This window comes from Littorina saxatilis, linkage group LG1 (assembly GCF_037325665.1).
Source record: "Littorina saxatilis isolate snail1 linkage group LG1, US_GU_Lsax_2.0, whole genome shotgun sequence".
Taxonomy (NCBI): Eukaryota; Metazoa; Mollusca; class Gastropoda; order Littorinimorpha; family Littorinidae; genus Littorina; species Littorina saxatilis.
Window position 1 is genome coordinate 71,653,905 of NC_090245.1, and position 16,423 is coordinate 71,670,327.

The window sequence follows — 16,423 nt, forward strand, 5'->3', positions numbered from 1 at the left end:
TGTACGCAGAAGAAAAAAAAGTGTACATAACCACTGGTACAGGTGTTTTGTTACAATAGGTGTAACTGTGTCTGCCTTTTGAACATTGATCCACATATCAACATTGCTTTTTTTGATCTGCTTATAACTTTCATTCTTTTTAATTATTTTCAGTTTCAAGCATACAGACAGATAGCCAGCAGCTGGTCCCTGCATGCCAGGTCCCCCTGTCCATCATGTGGTCACTCCAGGTATCTTCTCAACAGTGGTCAGCTGGACTTCAGGATAGCGCAGCAACAGGTAAGGCCCCCCCCCCCCCCCAAAATGTGTATGTTTCTGGTAACATACATGGCTACAAAAAAATAGGGTAGGTAGGTAGGGAATTTTTTGGTATTTTTGTTGTTTGTTTTTAGGTCAGGGTAGAAAATAACTATACAGTGACGCAAAGAGACTGGACTTACCATACAAAGAGAAAGACAACACATTACAAAACAAATGAGACAAAAGGGATGCGGGGTTATCCCCCTTGAGTCGTCTGCCGTCTGTTACTTTCGTTTTGACGCTTTTTTTCCTTCTTTTTTTTTTACAAATGCAATAAAAAAAAAGTCTAGGGTCGGCGGGAAAAAACTAGGTAGGGTCGGGTGACCAGAAACATACAACTATTTTTTTGTTGCCTAAGCACTAGAACATTTACACTGTCTCCAATAATTTTCTCTGTCATGTGATAGCTAAATCTTATCAGGCATGGGAATGGTCCTTGGATCCACTAATTTCAGAGGTTTAGAAATTGCAATCTCAGAGGTAATAAAAGTCAAATGTTCAAAATGTGCAAGGCATGCCCCTGGTACCCCTTTATTTCTGAGTTTTTTCCTGTCAGCTACATGTATTACCATGCCTGCTTATGTGACACCTAAATAAAAGTAAATTGTTAATCATTGTTTTCAGTGACTTAGCACTTTGTATTTGGGGATGCGTAAAGTTTTGTTTGGGGTTTTGGTAATTGTTTAGTTTTGTCACCATCATCAGTGAGTATAAGTTGATAACAGTATATCACTGTAAGTGTGGGTACAAATATATATAACAAGTCGAGTGAAGTAAAATAAATATATTTAATCAATCTGTCAATTTCACAGATTGATACTAAGCGCACTGCATTTTTCAAAAAAAAGAAGATAATCAGCGACCGAGACTGAACGTGCTGACATTCACGTGCAAAATGTAGCGTCCCGCATTTGCTTGAAGTAACAAGCCAGTATTTCGCAGTAGCGTACAGCGCTTAATAGGAAAGCGCTCTTTTCTGTATTCATTTTAAAAAGCGGAGCTTGTTTTTAATCCTAACGTATCTGTATGTCTTGGGAATATGGTAATGCTAAAGAATAAGATGACATCATTTTTGGATTGATTGTATTTTAAGTAAAAAAATTTAGATTTTTAATGACCAAACTCATTAATTAATTATTAAGCTTCCACGCTGAAATGCAATCCCATAGTACGAGCTTCGTCGACGACTGCTTGACCTAAATTTTGATCAATTTGATCGAAAAATGAGTACGTGAAAGTGTCGCCTCAACTTTCACAAAAAGCCGGATATGACATCATCAAAGAAATTTATTCAAAAAATGGAAAACTTGTCTAGGGATATTAGACCCAGGAACTCTCATGTGAAGTTTCATGAAGATCGGTCTAGTAGTTTTCTCGAAATCGCTCTACACACATACACCACATATTGATTCCCAGTCTATGTTAAAACATTAAGTCAAAACTTGACTAAATATGAAAAGGAAAAAGACCACACGCACACGTTTGTGAGCTTCAACTGGCTTTAATGTGAATGGCTGTCCCCCTCCCCTGCATATTAGGCAGGTGGATGCTTGCTGAGTATTTTTGTGTATTTGTTCTTGTGTTAGTGTGTGCAGACAAAGGGGATAAGGCACTAGCAAGTCTGTACATAATTAAGTTGACCTGTTATCAACTGTTTTTCATCAACTATATTTTCAGATTCGATGCATGTCTGGTGGGAGGAACTTTTTCCAACAAGTCGTAGACAACATCAAGCAGGAGTTTACGAAGAACAAGGAAATGAAGGTATGGGGTGTGTATGGTGTATGAATCAACCCTATATTGCATTCATGGTGTGTGTAAGATGGTGCAACATCATTTGCAAAGATGGAGCCAATCACATGACGAGATCCTTCTTGCAGTTGTTACATCTTTGTGTGTCATACTCATCTGATGCTTCAGAAGACCTTTTAGTAATATTAAACTTGTTTTTCTCATTGCATGAAGTATCTTGCAAAGTTGAGCTTTAACTGAGAATGGGAGATGTGTGAAGTAGTTTATTAAATACAAATGGCTATGCCATTGTTCTGGTAATTGTAAAAGGAATGCATAAGGGGATAGCACATCAGTAAAGTGCATGGGGGGGTGGTGTGTACAGAAAGAGAATGAAATTGGGGTAAATTTACAAAGGATATGAACAGAATATCTGAAAAAACAGGGTCTTAAAAAAGAGGGAGTTTTAAATCAGGAGGTCTTCAAAGGGCTGTTTCGCTGTACAGTGAAACCCCCATTTTAAGACCTATACACATCTGAAAAATCAGGTCTTAAAAGGGAGGTAGTCTTAAAATAGAGGTACATTTACAGAGGTTATGAACAGAACATCTGAAAAAACAAGGTCTTAAAAAGGGAGGGAGTCTTTAATCGGGGGGTCTTAAAAGGGGGGTTCCACTGTATCACTGCATTTATCATATGTTCAATTTGTAAATTGGTTCTGTTGCAGGAAAACTTGAAAAAATTCAAACAAGAGACACAGAAGTTGGAGGAGTCGGATGCTCTGAAGAAGGCCAGACAAAAATTTGTAAGTTTGGCGGGTTTTATCAAGGAAGACAACTTACATCATGCTGTTGTTGATTAGAATTTGAATGTGATAATTGTATACCTGATCACTTTATTTGTTAATTCTTTTAATTCTTTTAGCATTTGCTTTTTGTTTTAACAAGTTTGGTTTTGTGTCATTTCTGTTTGCTTTAGTGTTGGAACTGTTTTGTAGGTTGGGGATCATTCTTGTGATTATTTTTGTCCACAGGAAAGTATAGAATCTGACACAGCCTCCGTTAGGAAGACACTCGGTGAATTCAAAGGAAAAGTATCAGAGGTGAGTTGCTGCCCTTTGATTTCTAGTTTACAAAACAGCAGACCCGTTATAAAAGTGCATCTCTTTTGAAAATAGCAACCACAGCAAACATTGCGGCAGTTTTGTTTTGTTTTATAACATTTTAGTAGTTAGAATAAATCAATCATTGTACTCATTTTTCCTTCCTTTTAACATTCGAATGGTTCACTTTTGACACAACGTTTTCACTTACAGAAATAGCCAAGATTGTGATTGATGGCAGTCAGTGATACATGTAGCAGATACACTTCATGCCACATGTTGTTGTCAGACAGTGGAAGAGCTGCAGAAGACAGAGTTGTTGAAGAAGGGGCACGAGATCAGCAAGGAACTGGGCAAGACGGCCGGCAAGGCTGCTGACAGCATCTCCAAGTCAGGAGAACAACTCAGCAAGACTGCTGCCTACAAGACTGTTTCTCAGGTGAGTGCTGGTATGGTTAAGCTGGGCTTTCAGTTGTAGTTTAAGGTGATTTTTATTGGTTGCTGCCGAGAGTGTTAATTAGCATTGTTTTGGTAAAAGGACGACAGTTTTGGTTTCATACTGTGTTTTTGTCGTTTTTTATTTCACGGTATGGTGTACTAACTTAGGTATACATGTACTTACTTACTTACTGCCTTTCACGCCTGGTGGCGTGTAGGGCAGCAGGTATACATGTGACAGCTGATAATTTGTTTCTGGTTCATCTATATCTATATACGGCTTGTGTGTTTCTGTCTGTCTGTCTGTCTTTCTTCGCGATGCACGGCCAAAGTTCTCGATGGATCTGCTTCAAATTTGGTGGGCATATTCAGGTAGACCCCGGACACAATCTGCTTGATGAAAATGTTCAACACGTGCTCTCAGTGCGTAGCGCTGAACCGATTTTGGTTTTTCTGTACAGTAAAACCTGTGTCTAACGGACACCCTTGGGGAATGGTAATAGTGTCCCTATTAGACAGGTGTCCCTTCTTCACAGGTGGAGGGGCCGGGGCAATATTTTACAATGAGCACGTAAAATGAACAAGACACTTTTTGTCAGTCCTGTAGTATGTATTTATTGGATTGAACATGAGACTCACTGAAAATGTGAGTAAACAAATGATACATGTAGCAAACAACAACAACAACAACATCCCCCCCCCCCCCCCCCCCCCCCCACCTACCCCGTTCCCTACACACTCTGTGCATTCAAACTTACGCAAGTCGGACGTCACAAAGCTAAAAATAGCTGACTCTTCATCAGTCATTCAACAGGAAATTCCGCAGTGTGTCTCGACCAAATTGGGTCAGCTCTTGTTTCATGCAGTTTTTCTAGTCTCAGCATAAATGCATGGAACAGAAATTTAGCTGTGTTAAATATTGTTTCCTTCGAAGGATTGCTTACAAAGAGAGAGAGATCGAGAGAGAGATTAGTAGGAGGGGGGAAGGGGGGAGTGGTAAATGATGATTAAATTACATATTCCTACTCCGAATCACATGTAGCAGTTGACTCAGTCTAAAGTGCTAGGTCTGAAAAGGCTACCCGTCTAAGGGGAGCAACCCCAACTAAAAAAGTGTAAACGTAGCTATGGTAATGACGACGCACCCAGGGAGTTACCTCCCCTCCTGCGTACCACGTCACTACTGCTACTGACCACGTGACCCCTATCATTCGACACTTCAGCTTTCTAGGGAGCAGGTCGTGAATTTTTTTTTTGGCTCTAGTGGAAGTTCGCTGTTTGGTGTTTGCTTAGACACCCACCGGCACCCACACACCCGTCTCTTCACCCGCTGCACTGGTAGTTGGTGAGCTCGTTCCTTTACTTGTATTGAACGTAATTTTTCAGTTGCTACTTGAAATTTTCGGCCACGTGTTGGTCACGTATTTTGTGGTAGCCATTTTGGAATTTTTGTCGCCATTTTGTTGTCAGCATGTCTGACGGAGATAAAAAGCGCGGCAAGGCTGATGTGAAGGGAAAAATTAAACCCAAGTCTTCCACTTCTGTCCCTAAGCCTATTTTGGTTGTTGTTTCCGACGCGGCTAACAATGCTGTTATGACGGTCCCTATTTCTGCCCCGAATGACCAGCCGGTTGCTGGGCAGTCTAATCAACCTACGCGTACTGTTGTTTCTCGCTCGTCTTCTCTGCCGCTTGCAGATTCGGCGTCGCTGGTTTCATCGTTGCTTTCTTCGCTGGTTCCCGAGCTTCGCACGTTGGTGAGGGAGGAGATGGTGCGTTCTAAGCCTTCGACTTCCGTTGTCCCGTCGTTGGCTTCCTTTCCGCTTCCGGCTGTGACGCTGTCCTTGACCGAGGTGGTTGCTTCTGCGCCTTCTACCGCTGTGGTTGGCGACGCAAGTAAGTTGGGCTGGTCCGTAGGTCCTCGTGAGACCGCTGGACGCTCCCTGCTGGGAAGCAGCCCTTTTCGGCGGGTTCACGACCCGCAAACCCCTGTTCGTTCTCACTTTGGCTTCACGGAAGACCATCGTGTTGATGAGCAATGGCGGCATTTGGTTCAGGCTTCGACGCTTCCGGCACTCGCCGGAAGCGTAGGTCCTCCGACGTACGCACCCGCTGGGGTCGTTTCCGGAGTCGACCAGCCGGTTCCGTCTGCTGCGCTTCCGGCACTCGCCGGAAGCATAGGTCCCCCGATGTACGCACCCACTGGGGTCGTTTCCGGGGTTGACCGGACGTGGCCCTCTGGGCATTCGGCCTTCCGGCTGCCGTCCACAGTGTCTGCGCTTCCGCTTTTCGCAGTCGCGTCTGATACTTTTCCGGCTCAGCCCGGATCTGCTGCTTCTTCCGCTTCCGCTTCCTCTCGGATGGCGGTCGCGGGGGGGCATCACCAGCCCTTTGGGCAGGTGTCTCAGCCCTGGCCGGGGCAGTCAGCGCTTCCGTCTTCGGTTGTTGCTTCGACTGCGGTTCCGGTTCCGGCGGCTGTGGGCATGCCGTCCTCTTACTCTTACCCTAGTCAGGGCATGAGTTCGGATGGTATTGGAGTGGACGGGTTTCCGGTTTCCGGTTACGGTGTTCACCGCCCTTCTACCAGCAACGTGGACTTCGGTCCTTCGCCGGATGTTTCGGATGTTCAGTCCGTCGCCAGCGAGGCTGCACGTGTTGGTTATCCGGAGAGACTCAAAGTGGCACTGGAGGCCGCTGCCGAGGTCACTTCGAGATATTTCGCGGAAGGGGCTTCGGTCTCTTCGGCTGCCGCTTCGACGGCTCCGTCCGCGATGGCTGATTTTCGCTCTGGGAAGGAGGATGACTCATACTTCCGGTTTATGGAGTCTCCATCCATAGCTTTTCAGCTTTCTCAGGTTTTGGCCAAGCCATCTCCTTCCGGAAGCGGAATTCCTTCACTTCCGGTTCCGCTTCTCGTGCCTCACGGCTCAGTTCCGGAGCTGGCTCAGCAGTGGATGGCTTCGCCTTCTCAGGCTTCTGCATTCGCACTGTCGTCTCACAGGCGGTTGGTCTTGCAGAAGTCTCCTAGGAACTTGTTGGATGCGTTCGCTCTCCCGCGTTCATCTTTGACAGTTCCTCCGGAGATGCTTGCCTTGTTGGCCAAGCCTATCAAGAAGGATGACGGCGTGCTCTTTTCTGAGAACACGCTGATTGCTTCTGAAGAGGCAGGGCGTCAGCAGCTGGAGCTTGCCTCCATTGCTGAGACTCTCATTCGGGCCCTCTCTCGTGCCCTCACTGATTCGCTGAATCCGTTCTCTCTCAGCGAGGATCAGGATGCGGATGATGTCTCCACTTTGTTGGCCGCTCTTGCGAGGGTCAATGAAGAACAGATGAGACTTTCTGCTGTGCACTATGCGCACTCTGTTATGTGTCGTCGGGATCTCTTTCTGGCACACTCTCAGTTTTCGGATCAGGCGACCAAGGACACTTTGCGTGCCTCACCGGTCTTGGAGGGTTCCCTCTTCGGGCATCTCGTTTTCGACGCCCGAAGACAGGAAATTCAGGCAAACAGGGACCAGCAGTTCTCTGACTTTTCCCTGCACAGCCTTAAGCAGTCCAAGCAGTCTCAGCCTTCTCAGCCGAAGCAGGCTAAGGTTGCTGGCCCTCCCAAACCGGCAGACAAGGGTCGTGGACGTTCCTCTTCTCGGGGCTCGAGAAGACGACCGTCTTCCGGCAGGGGGAGAGGCGGCTCTGGAAGCAAGCCTCACCCCCAATGAAGTGCTCCCGATCTCCCCCCCACCCCGCCCTCCACTCTGGTGATGGCGGGGGGCCCTTCCCGGGCACTTTCCCATTGGCTCGTGTCCATACAGAGTCAATGGATCGTGGGGGTCGTGAGGTCGGGCTTCCGTCTTCTCTGGAAAGATGGCAAGGCTCCTCTGGTCAGGCGTCCGCCGGCGTTCAGGCCTCCCTCCTCGCAGGAAGCCATTTCCGTCCTTCGGGCGGAAATAGACTCCCTGGTGCAGAAGGGCGCAGTGGAGAAGGTCCTCGACCACAGTTCCCCTGGGTTTTACGGACGGCTTTTCGCCGTCCCCAAAGCCTCAGGGGCATGGCGTCCTGTCTTGGACCTGTCATTCCTCAATACCTTTTTGAGGGAGATAAGGTTCAAGATGGAGACCATGGCTGTTTCTTTCAGCCTGCCTGCCCACACTCAGTTTCCCGAAACTTTCCCTGCTGCCAGCGAGCGCTGATAAGCGCAGCGACAGCCCAGGCTGGAGTTCTAAAATTACCACAGCGTGGGAAATTGATAACAGCGGTTGTGTGGCACAGGCATATCACAGCTGGGAAAACGTGTACTTTTTGTTTGTTACCTTTACTTATCGTCTCGTTTGTGTGGCTAATGCAAAACGGACACCAGCTGAGAGACGACATTCTGACCTACACATCGATGCCAAACACGATGTGAATGGTTTTCAAGAGTCTGCACCACAGAGAGTTTGAATAAAGAGGAAAAATCAGGGCTGAGTCGTGTGTTTGATTGTGTGTGTGAGACATGTAACATTTAAACAACAATAGAGATCGAACTATAGTTCTCACAACAAGGAAACATACATGCTGACAAAGTTTAGCATGCCTTGAATAAGAACAACTGACCTGTATTTAGGCATCCTGATGGGGGGTAGTTGTAGCGGGGCTCAGAAATAGGTCACCGACACACTATTAGCTTGCCAAGGGGAGGAAGGTATAACGGTATTCCACAGGCACTCCTTAGCCCACTCAGATTACAGTGCAGGGATCACAGAGTTCCACTCATGTCAGATCGACACAGTTGTCACAATAGCACATTTGTTGATATTACACACATTATTGAGTTCACGAAGCAAAAAGACTGAACATTAATGTCAAACACACTTTGTAATTCATGCCCAAAACACTTTTATGGCATGACAAATAACAGGGCGACAGTAGGTAAAAATGCAGTTTATGTTGTTTTCCTCTTCTGTACAGCTGGTATCACAGAGTGGAGTGCAGGTGACACGAGGGTCATATGCTCGGTCATTATTAACCTGAGCTTTGCCTCCTCCGTTTGCAGTCCGTATGTTCTGCTTTTTAAAATGTTTACTGTGGCGTGTGTTTCTTCTCCTCCCTGTTCGCCATGCAAAGCAAGACCAAAGCCCCAATCCCTCATGAAGTCAATACAGTGACACTCCAAGATGTGAAGTTTGGGAATAATTTTGCTGGGGAAGTTGAGCCGAAAGAATGTCATGTAGCCGTTGATGTTTTTAGCGATGCTTTGCAAGGTGTTGACAGTCCGGTAGGGTTGCTTGTGAGATACATCTCTGTGGATTTGTGAGTACAGTTCATTTAGTGTCTGGAACCTTTCGCTGATGTCATCTGCCTGTGCATGCAAAGTGTGGTCGTCTGTAGACTGCATGGCATTCCTGATGACACTGTCACAGATGTCTTGATACACGCCGTCCTTCAGGTAACGATGGCAGTGGTTGCCAACAAACGACCTGCCGTGGTAGGCTTGTATGGTTATTTTGTTTTTCTTCAGTGCTATGTCGAGGCCAGATGTTGTTGGGCCACACAGGAATGGCAAATCTGCTTCTTCTTTCAAAACTTGAATTTCATCTTCAAACTCTTCTATCTTGCTAAGTATATCATTTCTTCGTTGCTGGAAATTGCTCAAAGTTTCATCACTACCAGGCTCTGAAAACACTGCCATTCCTTCAGCAAGACGCATTTCTTTTTCTTTACTTTTGATGTGGCGGAGCTTGTCAATGTACATTTCAAAGGGAGTGGGGTTTTCGTGGTTGCCATCCTCCTCTGCAAGTTTGTCAGCTATGGCTTTGTCCAGTTCATGACACTGCTCTTCCAGGAGAGTGTGGTGTTTTTTCACGATCCCTAGCAACAGGTGCAGGTATGGCGGTGCAACTTGTGCCACGTCAACTGTGAAGATGGGTTTTCTGATTACATTGTTGAAGCTCTTTGCATTCTTCTTCTCTTTCCCTGCTCTTTTGAAGCGCTGGTAATCTCTCCTCAGTGTGACGAGGTTCCTTTTTTCCGAGTGTGGCCGATCCTGGGGTGCTTTTTGTGTCTGCTGTTTTGTTGCTGTACACCACAGACACGGATGCACTCCTTGAGGACCCGACAGACCGAAGAGCTTCAACAAGAAATCGTAATCCCCAAACAAGAAAACGCGAATCTTTTTTCTTCGCCATTCCATGTTTTGGAGAGCATCAATTTGGTGTTTGAATGGTCGGAGAAGTCGCTCGAGGTTCTCTCGACTGTCCTTGCAGCTGGCCATGCATATGAGGAAGGTGTTGTGTTTGGAATTGGGGTTACGGAGGTTCGCAATTTGGAGCATGGCTTTAAAGCTGTTTCCTCCGTGGTCACCACCAATCTTCACCCACACCTCATCATCTGGGATGTCGCCATGCCAGTCGAGGAGGCCTGCCGTTTGGTATTTGTCTAACAAGGCTGGCACAAATTCTGTTAAGTCTTCTATGTATGCTACGGGTGTTGGAAGTTCTTCTTTCTGGTTGGTGATTTTATTTTCAAAAGACAGCGTTTTGTTTTCTATTTTGAGAGTCCCACAGGCTGCCTCTTTCTGCGTAGTTCTTTCCTTTTTCTCGCTTTCGTGCTTGACTCCAACGCTGCGCATAAAACGTTTAAACGTCCTATACTTCGACCAGCTGAGCCCAAGGTTGGTTCGCAGAGCTGTCCCCTGTCTCCTGGAAATTGCCAATGATCTCCTGTAACCTGCATGCTCTAAGATCTCATTTCTCCTGTCCTTGGTGGTTTTTCTTATCTCCTCTGATAACTGTTCATTTGAATCTTGTTCTGTTCCACCTGAAATATTGGCTCTGACATTCGCAAGTTTTTTTGATCGTCGTCTTTTTACCGCTTCTGATGCTACTGTTGTGGATTTCCTTGGTTTGGTGACACGCATGAAATACAAAGGCTGCCCGCCTGTCGCACATCTGATTGTCTGATTGTCAGCTGAATGCTGCAATGATGTGCGGTTGAGCGCTGTCTGGTACCGTTGTTCGTCCTTTGTTAGTATTCCTGTTAGTTCTCTTTCGTCCCGTAAATGTTTGGCTTTAACGTGGGGTGATGTAGCGACATGTACTGTGTTTTCTTTGATTGTTTTTGCCGGTGGAGTTTTCTGCAAGGGAGAGGTCTGACAAGCGGTGCCTTGTGTCTGCTTCTTTGGCGGTGTTTGGTTGACAATTATTGGAGAAGTGCTATGTCGGGGAGATGTGCTGGCAGCGGTAGAACAAGCCTTGACAGGTGATGTTTGCGAGAAAGATGTTCGAAGTTTCTTTGGAGTGGACGCCGCGGATGGTGGAAAAAATATATAATCAGTTTCAGCCGATGTACTTGGCATTTCAAGGTCCTGTTTTCTGGCATTATGCTGGGTGACACTGGCAGAGTCTGCCTGCGTGCGTGCGGGTCTTTTCTTTCCACGTGCGCCTTTGGCTGGTCGCCCCCCTTTGCCCTGCTGTTGAAAACGAAAACACACTGAGCACCCAGTGACGCTAAGGTTTGAATTAAAATCAATCCAGATTGAATTTGATAACTGGATGTCGTTGTGTACATTCTGATTCATCTCAGTTGATAAGAAGTTAGTTGACTGCATTCTTCCCATCCGACTGAAGCAGCTTTTACACATTGTTTTGGAATGCTTCAGATCTTGATCTTCTTCAATTTTCTGTCCATAGCACTGGTTAATGTCTTGAATGTGGTTTCTGCACTTTATTGCTTTGCAAGGGTCGTCGTACCGTTTACTCACTCTACAGCCACATATTCTGCAGATACGATGTAGTCTCTCTTCGTGTAAATCTCTAGTATGTAGACGATCTTCCATTGCTACCCGTTAATATATTGTACGTGTCACGCTCACGCTTGTAACTTTCTCACACTATTAACACACACGTGAAAAACATTAACTGTCAAGTTTTTCTTCTTTTTCTGTCCTTCTTTGATTCCTTCTTTATTTCAACAAAAGTTGGTCTCCAAAACAAAAGAAGTAATAGCTATCACAGACCAGAACAAACCGTTTGTTGCACGTTTGTTGCTTAAAATCAACAACAAAATGAACAAATAAAACTACACTGGCATACCTTGATATTCAACACTACACACACATTAAAGTAAATCTTCTCAAATGCTGTTTTGAACAGTCTACAATCCATGAACAACTCAGTAAATATAATCCACGGAACTGAATGTTGAAGCAAGTGTATCCTTTATTCTAACTGCATGGTGTGAACATCAGTCTCCCTGGGGGTATCTTATCTTGGCCAAGCAGACTACACATTCCATTTAAGCTGACTCACGTTACTCAAGCCCCAGAGCCCCCCCCCCCCCCCCCCCCATTCGCCTCAATTAGCTGTGCGACTGTCTGGCATCGGTCACAGGGTACCGTTATACCTTTCACCCCTCGGCTAGCTAGTAGCGTGTCAGTGACCTATTTCTGAGCCCCGCTACAACTACCCCCCATCAGGATGCCTAAATACAGGTCAGTTGTTCTTATTCAAGGCATGCTAAACTTTGTCAGCATGTATGTTTCCTTGTTGTGAGAACTATAGTTCGATCTCTATTGTTGTTTAAATGTTACATGTCTCACACACACAATCAAACACACGACTCAGCCCTGATTTTTCCTCTTTATTCAAACTCTCTGTGGTGCAGACTCTTGAAAACCATCCACATCGTGTTTGGCATCGATGTGTAGGTCAGAATGTACTCTATCAGCTGGTGTCCGTTTTGCAATAGCCACACAAATGAGACGATAAGTAAAGGTAACAAACAAAAAGTACACGTTTTCCCAGCTGTGATATGCCTGTGCCACACAACCGCTGTTATCAATTTCCCACGCTGTGGTAATTTTAGAACTCTGGCTTGGGCTGGTGCTGCGCTTATCACGCTCGCTGGCAGCAGGGAAAGTTTCGGGAAACTGAGTGTGCGGCCTGAAACAGGCGTGAGACGCCAGCGTCGGTCAGGGACTCTCTCCGCCCGGGAGATTGGGCGACCTCCATCGACCTGACGGATGCATACTTTCACATCCTTATGCATCCAGAAGACCGGAAATGGCTTCGTTTCCGGTGGGCAAGTCAGGTTTACCAGTTTCGCGCCCTTCCTTTTGGCCTGTCTCTCGCCCCTTGGGTCTTCACCATGGTCGTGAGACAGGTCTGCGCGCTGGTGAGGTCGCGGGGTGTCCGGCTACGTGCCTACCTGGACGATTGGCTCATCCTGAGTCAGAGTCAGGCGGGGTGCGAGCAGGATACCCAATCGGTTCTTCGGGAGGCCAACATGTTTGGCTTCTCGATCAACCGATCAAAGTCGGAGCTGACACCGTGTCAGACGTTCACCTACTTGGGAATGTCTTTCGACACGGTGGCTTGGACGGTCCAACCCTCTCAGAAGAGGGTGGACAAGCTCCAGGCGTGCATACGCTCCACTTTGCCTCTCCCGAGGGCCTCCCTGCGGACTTTGGCCTCCATCTTAGGGCAGATGGAGTCCATGGCTCTCCTGGTCCCCTTGGGGAGGGTCCACAAACGTCCCTTTCAGCTGGCGCTGAAACCGTTCGTGGACTCTCCCACGGTGGATTGGAATGCCCTCATCCCTCTCCAGGGATGGTTCCAATCCGCTACCCTTCCGTGGCTGGACACGGAGTGGGTGAGCAGGGGCGTGCCGATAGCCCTTCCTGCCCCAGATTTGGACCTGTTCACGGACGCGTCCTTGGTGGGGTGGGGGGCTCACACAGACCAGCTGACTGCGTCAGGTCTGTGGTCGGCAGATCAGAGGATGCAGCACATCAACTTGCTGGAGCTAGAAGCCGTGGCTCTAGCTCTGGACAAGTTCCGGCCCTCCCTTCAGGCCAAGCATGTTCGTCTGTTTACAGACAACACGACAGTGGCAGCTTACATCAACAAGCAGGGAGGGTCGCGGTCTCCGTCGCTTTCGGCCAGGGCCTGCGAGATCCTGATTTGGTGTTCAGAGCATCAAATCAGGCTTTCGGCCAGGTACCTGCCCGGAAGCTTGAACACTCTGGCGGACGCGCTCAGCCGCTCCGACAGAGTGCTTCAAACAGAGTGGACCATCACTCACGGAGCGCTGGATCGTCTCTGGTCTCTTGTGCAGAAACCTCAGGTGGACCTTTTTGCCACCAGGTTCTCGAAGAGACTACCAGTGTTCGTCTCACCATTCCCGGATCCCGAGGCGTGGGAGACGAACGCGATGGACATTTCCTGGTCAGGCCTGGAGGCTTATGCGTTCCCGCCATTCCAGTTGCTCACGCGAGTTCTCAGGAAGGCGGAGCAGGAGGGCCCGTCCCTCCTGCTGATCGCTCCTCTTTGGCCGTCTCAGCCGTGGTTCCCGGACCTGCTGAGACTCGCCCAGGGCCCTCCCATTCCTCTCGCTCTCACGCGAGGAGAACTGGTACAGCCTCACACCGGCAGCCTCCACGCAGAGCCTCAGATGCTGAATCTTCACGCGTGGAGGTTGTGCGGTCTTCTCTGAGGCGCAAAGGGGCATCAGATCTGACCATGGACCTGGTAGGACGCTCGCACAGAGCATCTACCTCGTCCGTTTATGAGTCACATTGGAGGGCCTGGGTTACCTGGTGTCACGAGCATCGGCTGGATGCTACGGCGCCCCGCACGATGCACGTGGCGAACCATCTTGCTTTCATGTCCTCTCAGGGAGCTTCTGCTGCCTCGTTGAAAGTAAGAAGATCGGCCATCTCGGCGACCCTACGCCAGTTAGGTCGCTCTATAGATGTTAGTGGCGTGATCGCTGGGGTCATCAAGGGCGCTTCCCTTTCTGACGTCAAGTCTCGTACGCCCGTTCCTAAGTGGGATCTCTTATTGGTCATGGAGTTTCTGCGTTCAGCGGATTTTGAACCTCTCAGAGATGCCAGTTTTGCGAATCTTACACGCAAGTCCCTTTTCCTTTTGCTGCTAGCATCGGCACGAAGGGGCAGTGAGATCCACGCTCTTTCCGGTAATTCGGACGACATTTCCTTTGAATCAGATGGGTCCGTTACTTTGCGGTTTCGACCTGAGTTTCTTGCGAAAAACCAGGCTCCCGAGCGAGCTTCTCCTTTGGTTCATGTCAGGCCGTTGTCCACTATTCTGGCTCCGAATGATCCAGACTTAGTAAATTGCCCTGTTAGAGCCCTTCACATCTACCTTGCCCGTTCTCAGTCTCTTAGATCCGCAGCTCAAAAGCTTTTGTTTATTTCTCTCAATACGGAGAGACATAAGGATATTACTAAGACGACTCTGGCCCGGTGGGTGTCGGCGCTCATTAAGCATGCTTACGAGTGGAGCCGCCGTAATGAAGGGGGGACACAGCCTGTCCTTCCTCTGGAATCAGCTCGGGCTCACGAGACGCGAGCTTGGGCTTCCTCCTTGGCCGTGTTACGATCAAGAAGACTGGAGGAGGTGCTACACACCGCATACTGGCGTTCCGAGGATGTCTTCATGAATTTTTACCTGCGTGACATCTCGGCTCTTCGCCAGGATGGATCTAGAGCTTTGCCTGCCATGGTGGCAGGTGGTCAGCTCTTGACAAGGATTTGAGAGTGAGTTTGAACTTTTTCTTTCCCACCGCCTTGTTGTTTCAATCTGCTACATGTGATTCGGAGTAGGAATATGTAATTTAATCGAAAATTTTATTGTAAATTTTCATTTAATAAATATACCTACCCGAATCACATATCGTAGTCCCTCCCACCTACCCCGCTTATGATTTGGAGATGTTATTCTTCGAGTCGAATGATAGGGGTCACGTGGTCAGTAGCAGTAGTGACGTGGTACGCAGGAGGGGAGGTAACTCCCTGGGTGCGTCGTCATTACCATAGCTACGTTTACACTTTTTTAGTTGGGGTTGCTCCCCTTAGACGGGTAGCCTTTTCAGACCTAGCACTTTAGACTGAGTCAACTGCTACATGTGATTCGGGTAGGTATATTTATTAAATGAAAATTTACAATAAAATTTTCGAATGGTTGCATTTTCTAACCTGTATAAGTGGTCCACTGACAGGCAGATTCTTCGATCTTGCAGTACAAAACCACTCCCATACCACGTTGTTCAGGTCTTCATATTGCGTTTTTCGACGTTTCACAGTTTTTTGGTCGATTCGCGCACCTGACTCCCACTACTTCATCACGTCTTCTTTTTCCGATTTGATCCTCGCGATCTGTGTTTTACCACATCCCATCTCCTTCGCCACATCTCGGCATGATTGGCCGCTATCTATTTTTTTCAAGGCAGCGACACGCTGCTCTAAAGTCAACGCTTTTCTTTTTCCTGCTGGAGATTCCATTTTCAAACACAGTAGTCTACTGTTGCTTTTGGTTGTGACTGTATCCACAATGCGGAAAAGCGAAAGTGAGCGAAGCGAAAGTGAGTAGGTTGATTAGACTGCCCAGCGGGTATTCATCTAGTATTACATATGTGACAAAGGTGAGTCATAATAGCACTTTTGTGTAATCGCAGTTTTTCTTCTTCTTCTTCCTGTTTTAAGAATAAATCACACCCTTTGCAGATATTAGTGAGTTGAATTGTTGCTTTGTTGCAGAGCGTCAAAGCTGTCAAACAGGAGTTTGATGATGTTGCCCTGTCTAGAGCCAAGCTGTACAGAGCACCAGGTAAGAGAGAACTTTGGTTTGCTTTTAGGGACCCGCCTTGTTGCTGAAGCCTTTAATTGATTTAGAATGATAAATCCTTGAATCAGGGGCAATGTCGTGAAATCACAGGAAATGTCAATGCTGAGATGATCGCAAGTACAGCTTTAAATGGGTATGAAGCAAAATGAAATTCAAACCTTGATGTTACAGTACCTGTTATGTTTAGAGTTGATGGTAGTTGATGGCTTGTATTTGTAAAGTGTGTCCACATT

General features: G+C 47.2%; 1 protein-coding gene across 1 annotated transcript in view; it reads left to right on the plus strand.

The window, feature by feature from the left end:
• The window catches only part of LOC138977664 (mitochondrial import inner membrane translocase subunit TIM44-like), a 30,967-nt gene that overhangs the window by 4,452 nt on the left and 10,092 nt on the right, over window positions 1-16,423 (plus strand). Inside the window, exons 2-7 of the mRNA XM_070350374.1 lie at window positions 154-279; window positions 1,978-2,064; window positions 2,759-2,836; window positions 3,065-3,133; window positions 3,423-3,572; window positions 16,103-16,172. Coding sequence (XP_070206475.1) covers window positions 154-279; window positions 1,978-2,064; window positions 2,759-2,836; window positions 3,065-3,133; window positions 3,423-3,572; window positions 16,103-16,172 — 580 coding nt within the window. The remainder of the gene's footprint in view (window positions 1-153; window positions 280-1,977; window positions 2,065-2,758; window positions 2,837-3,064; window positions 3,134-3,422; window positions 3,573-16,102; window positions 16,173-16,423) is intronic.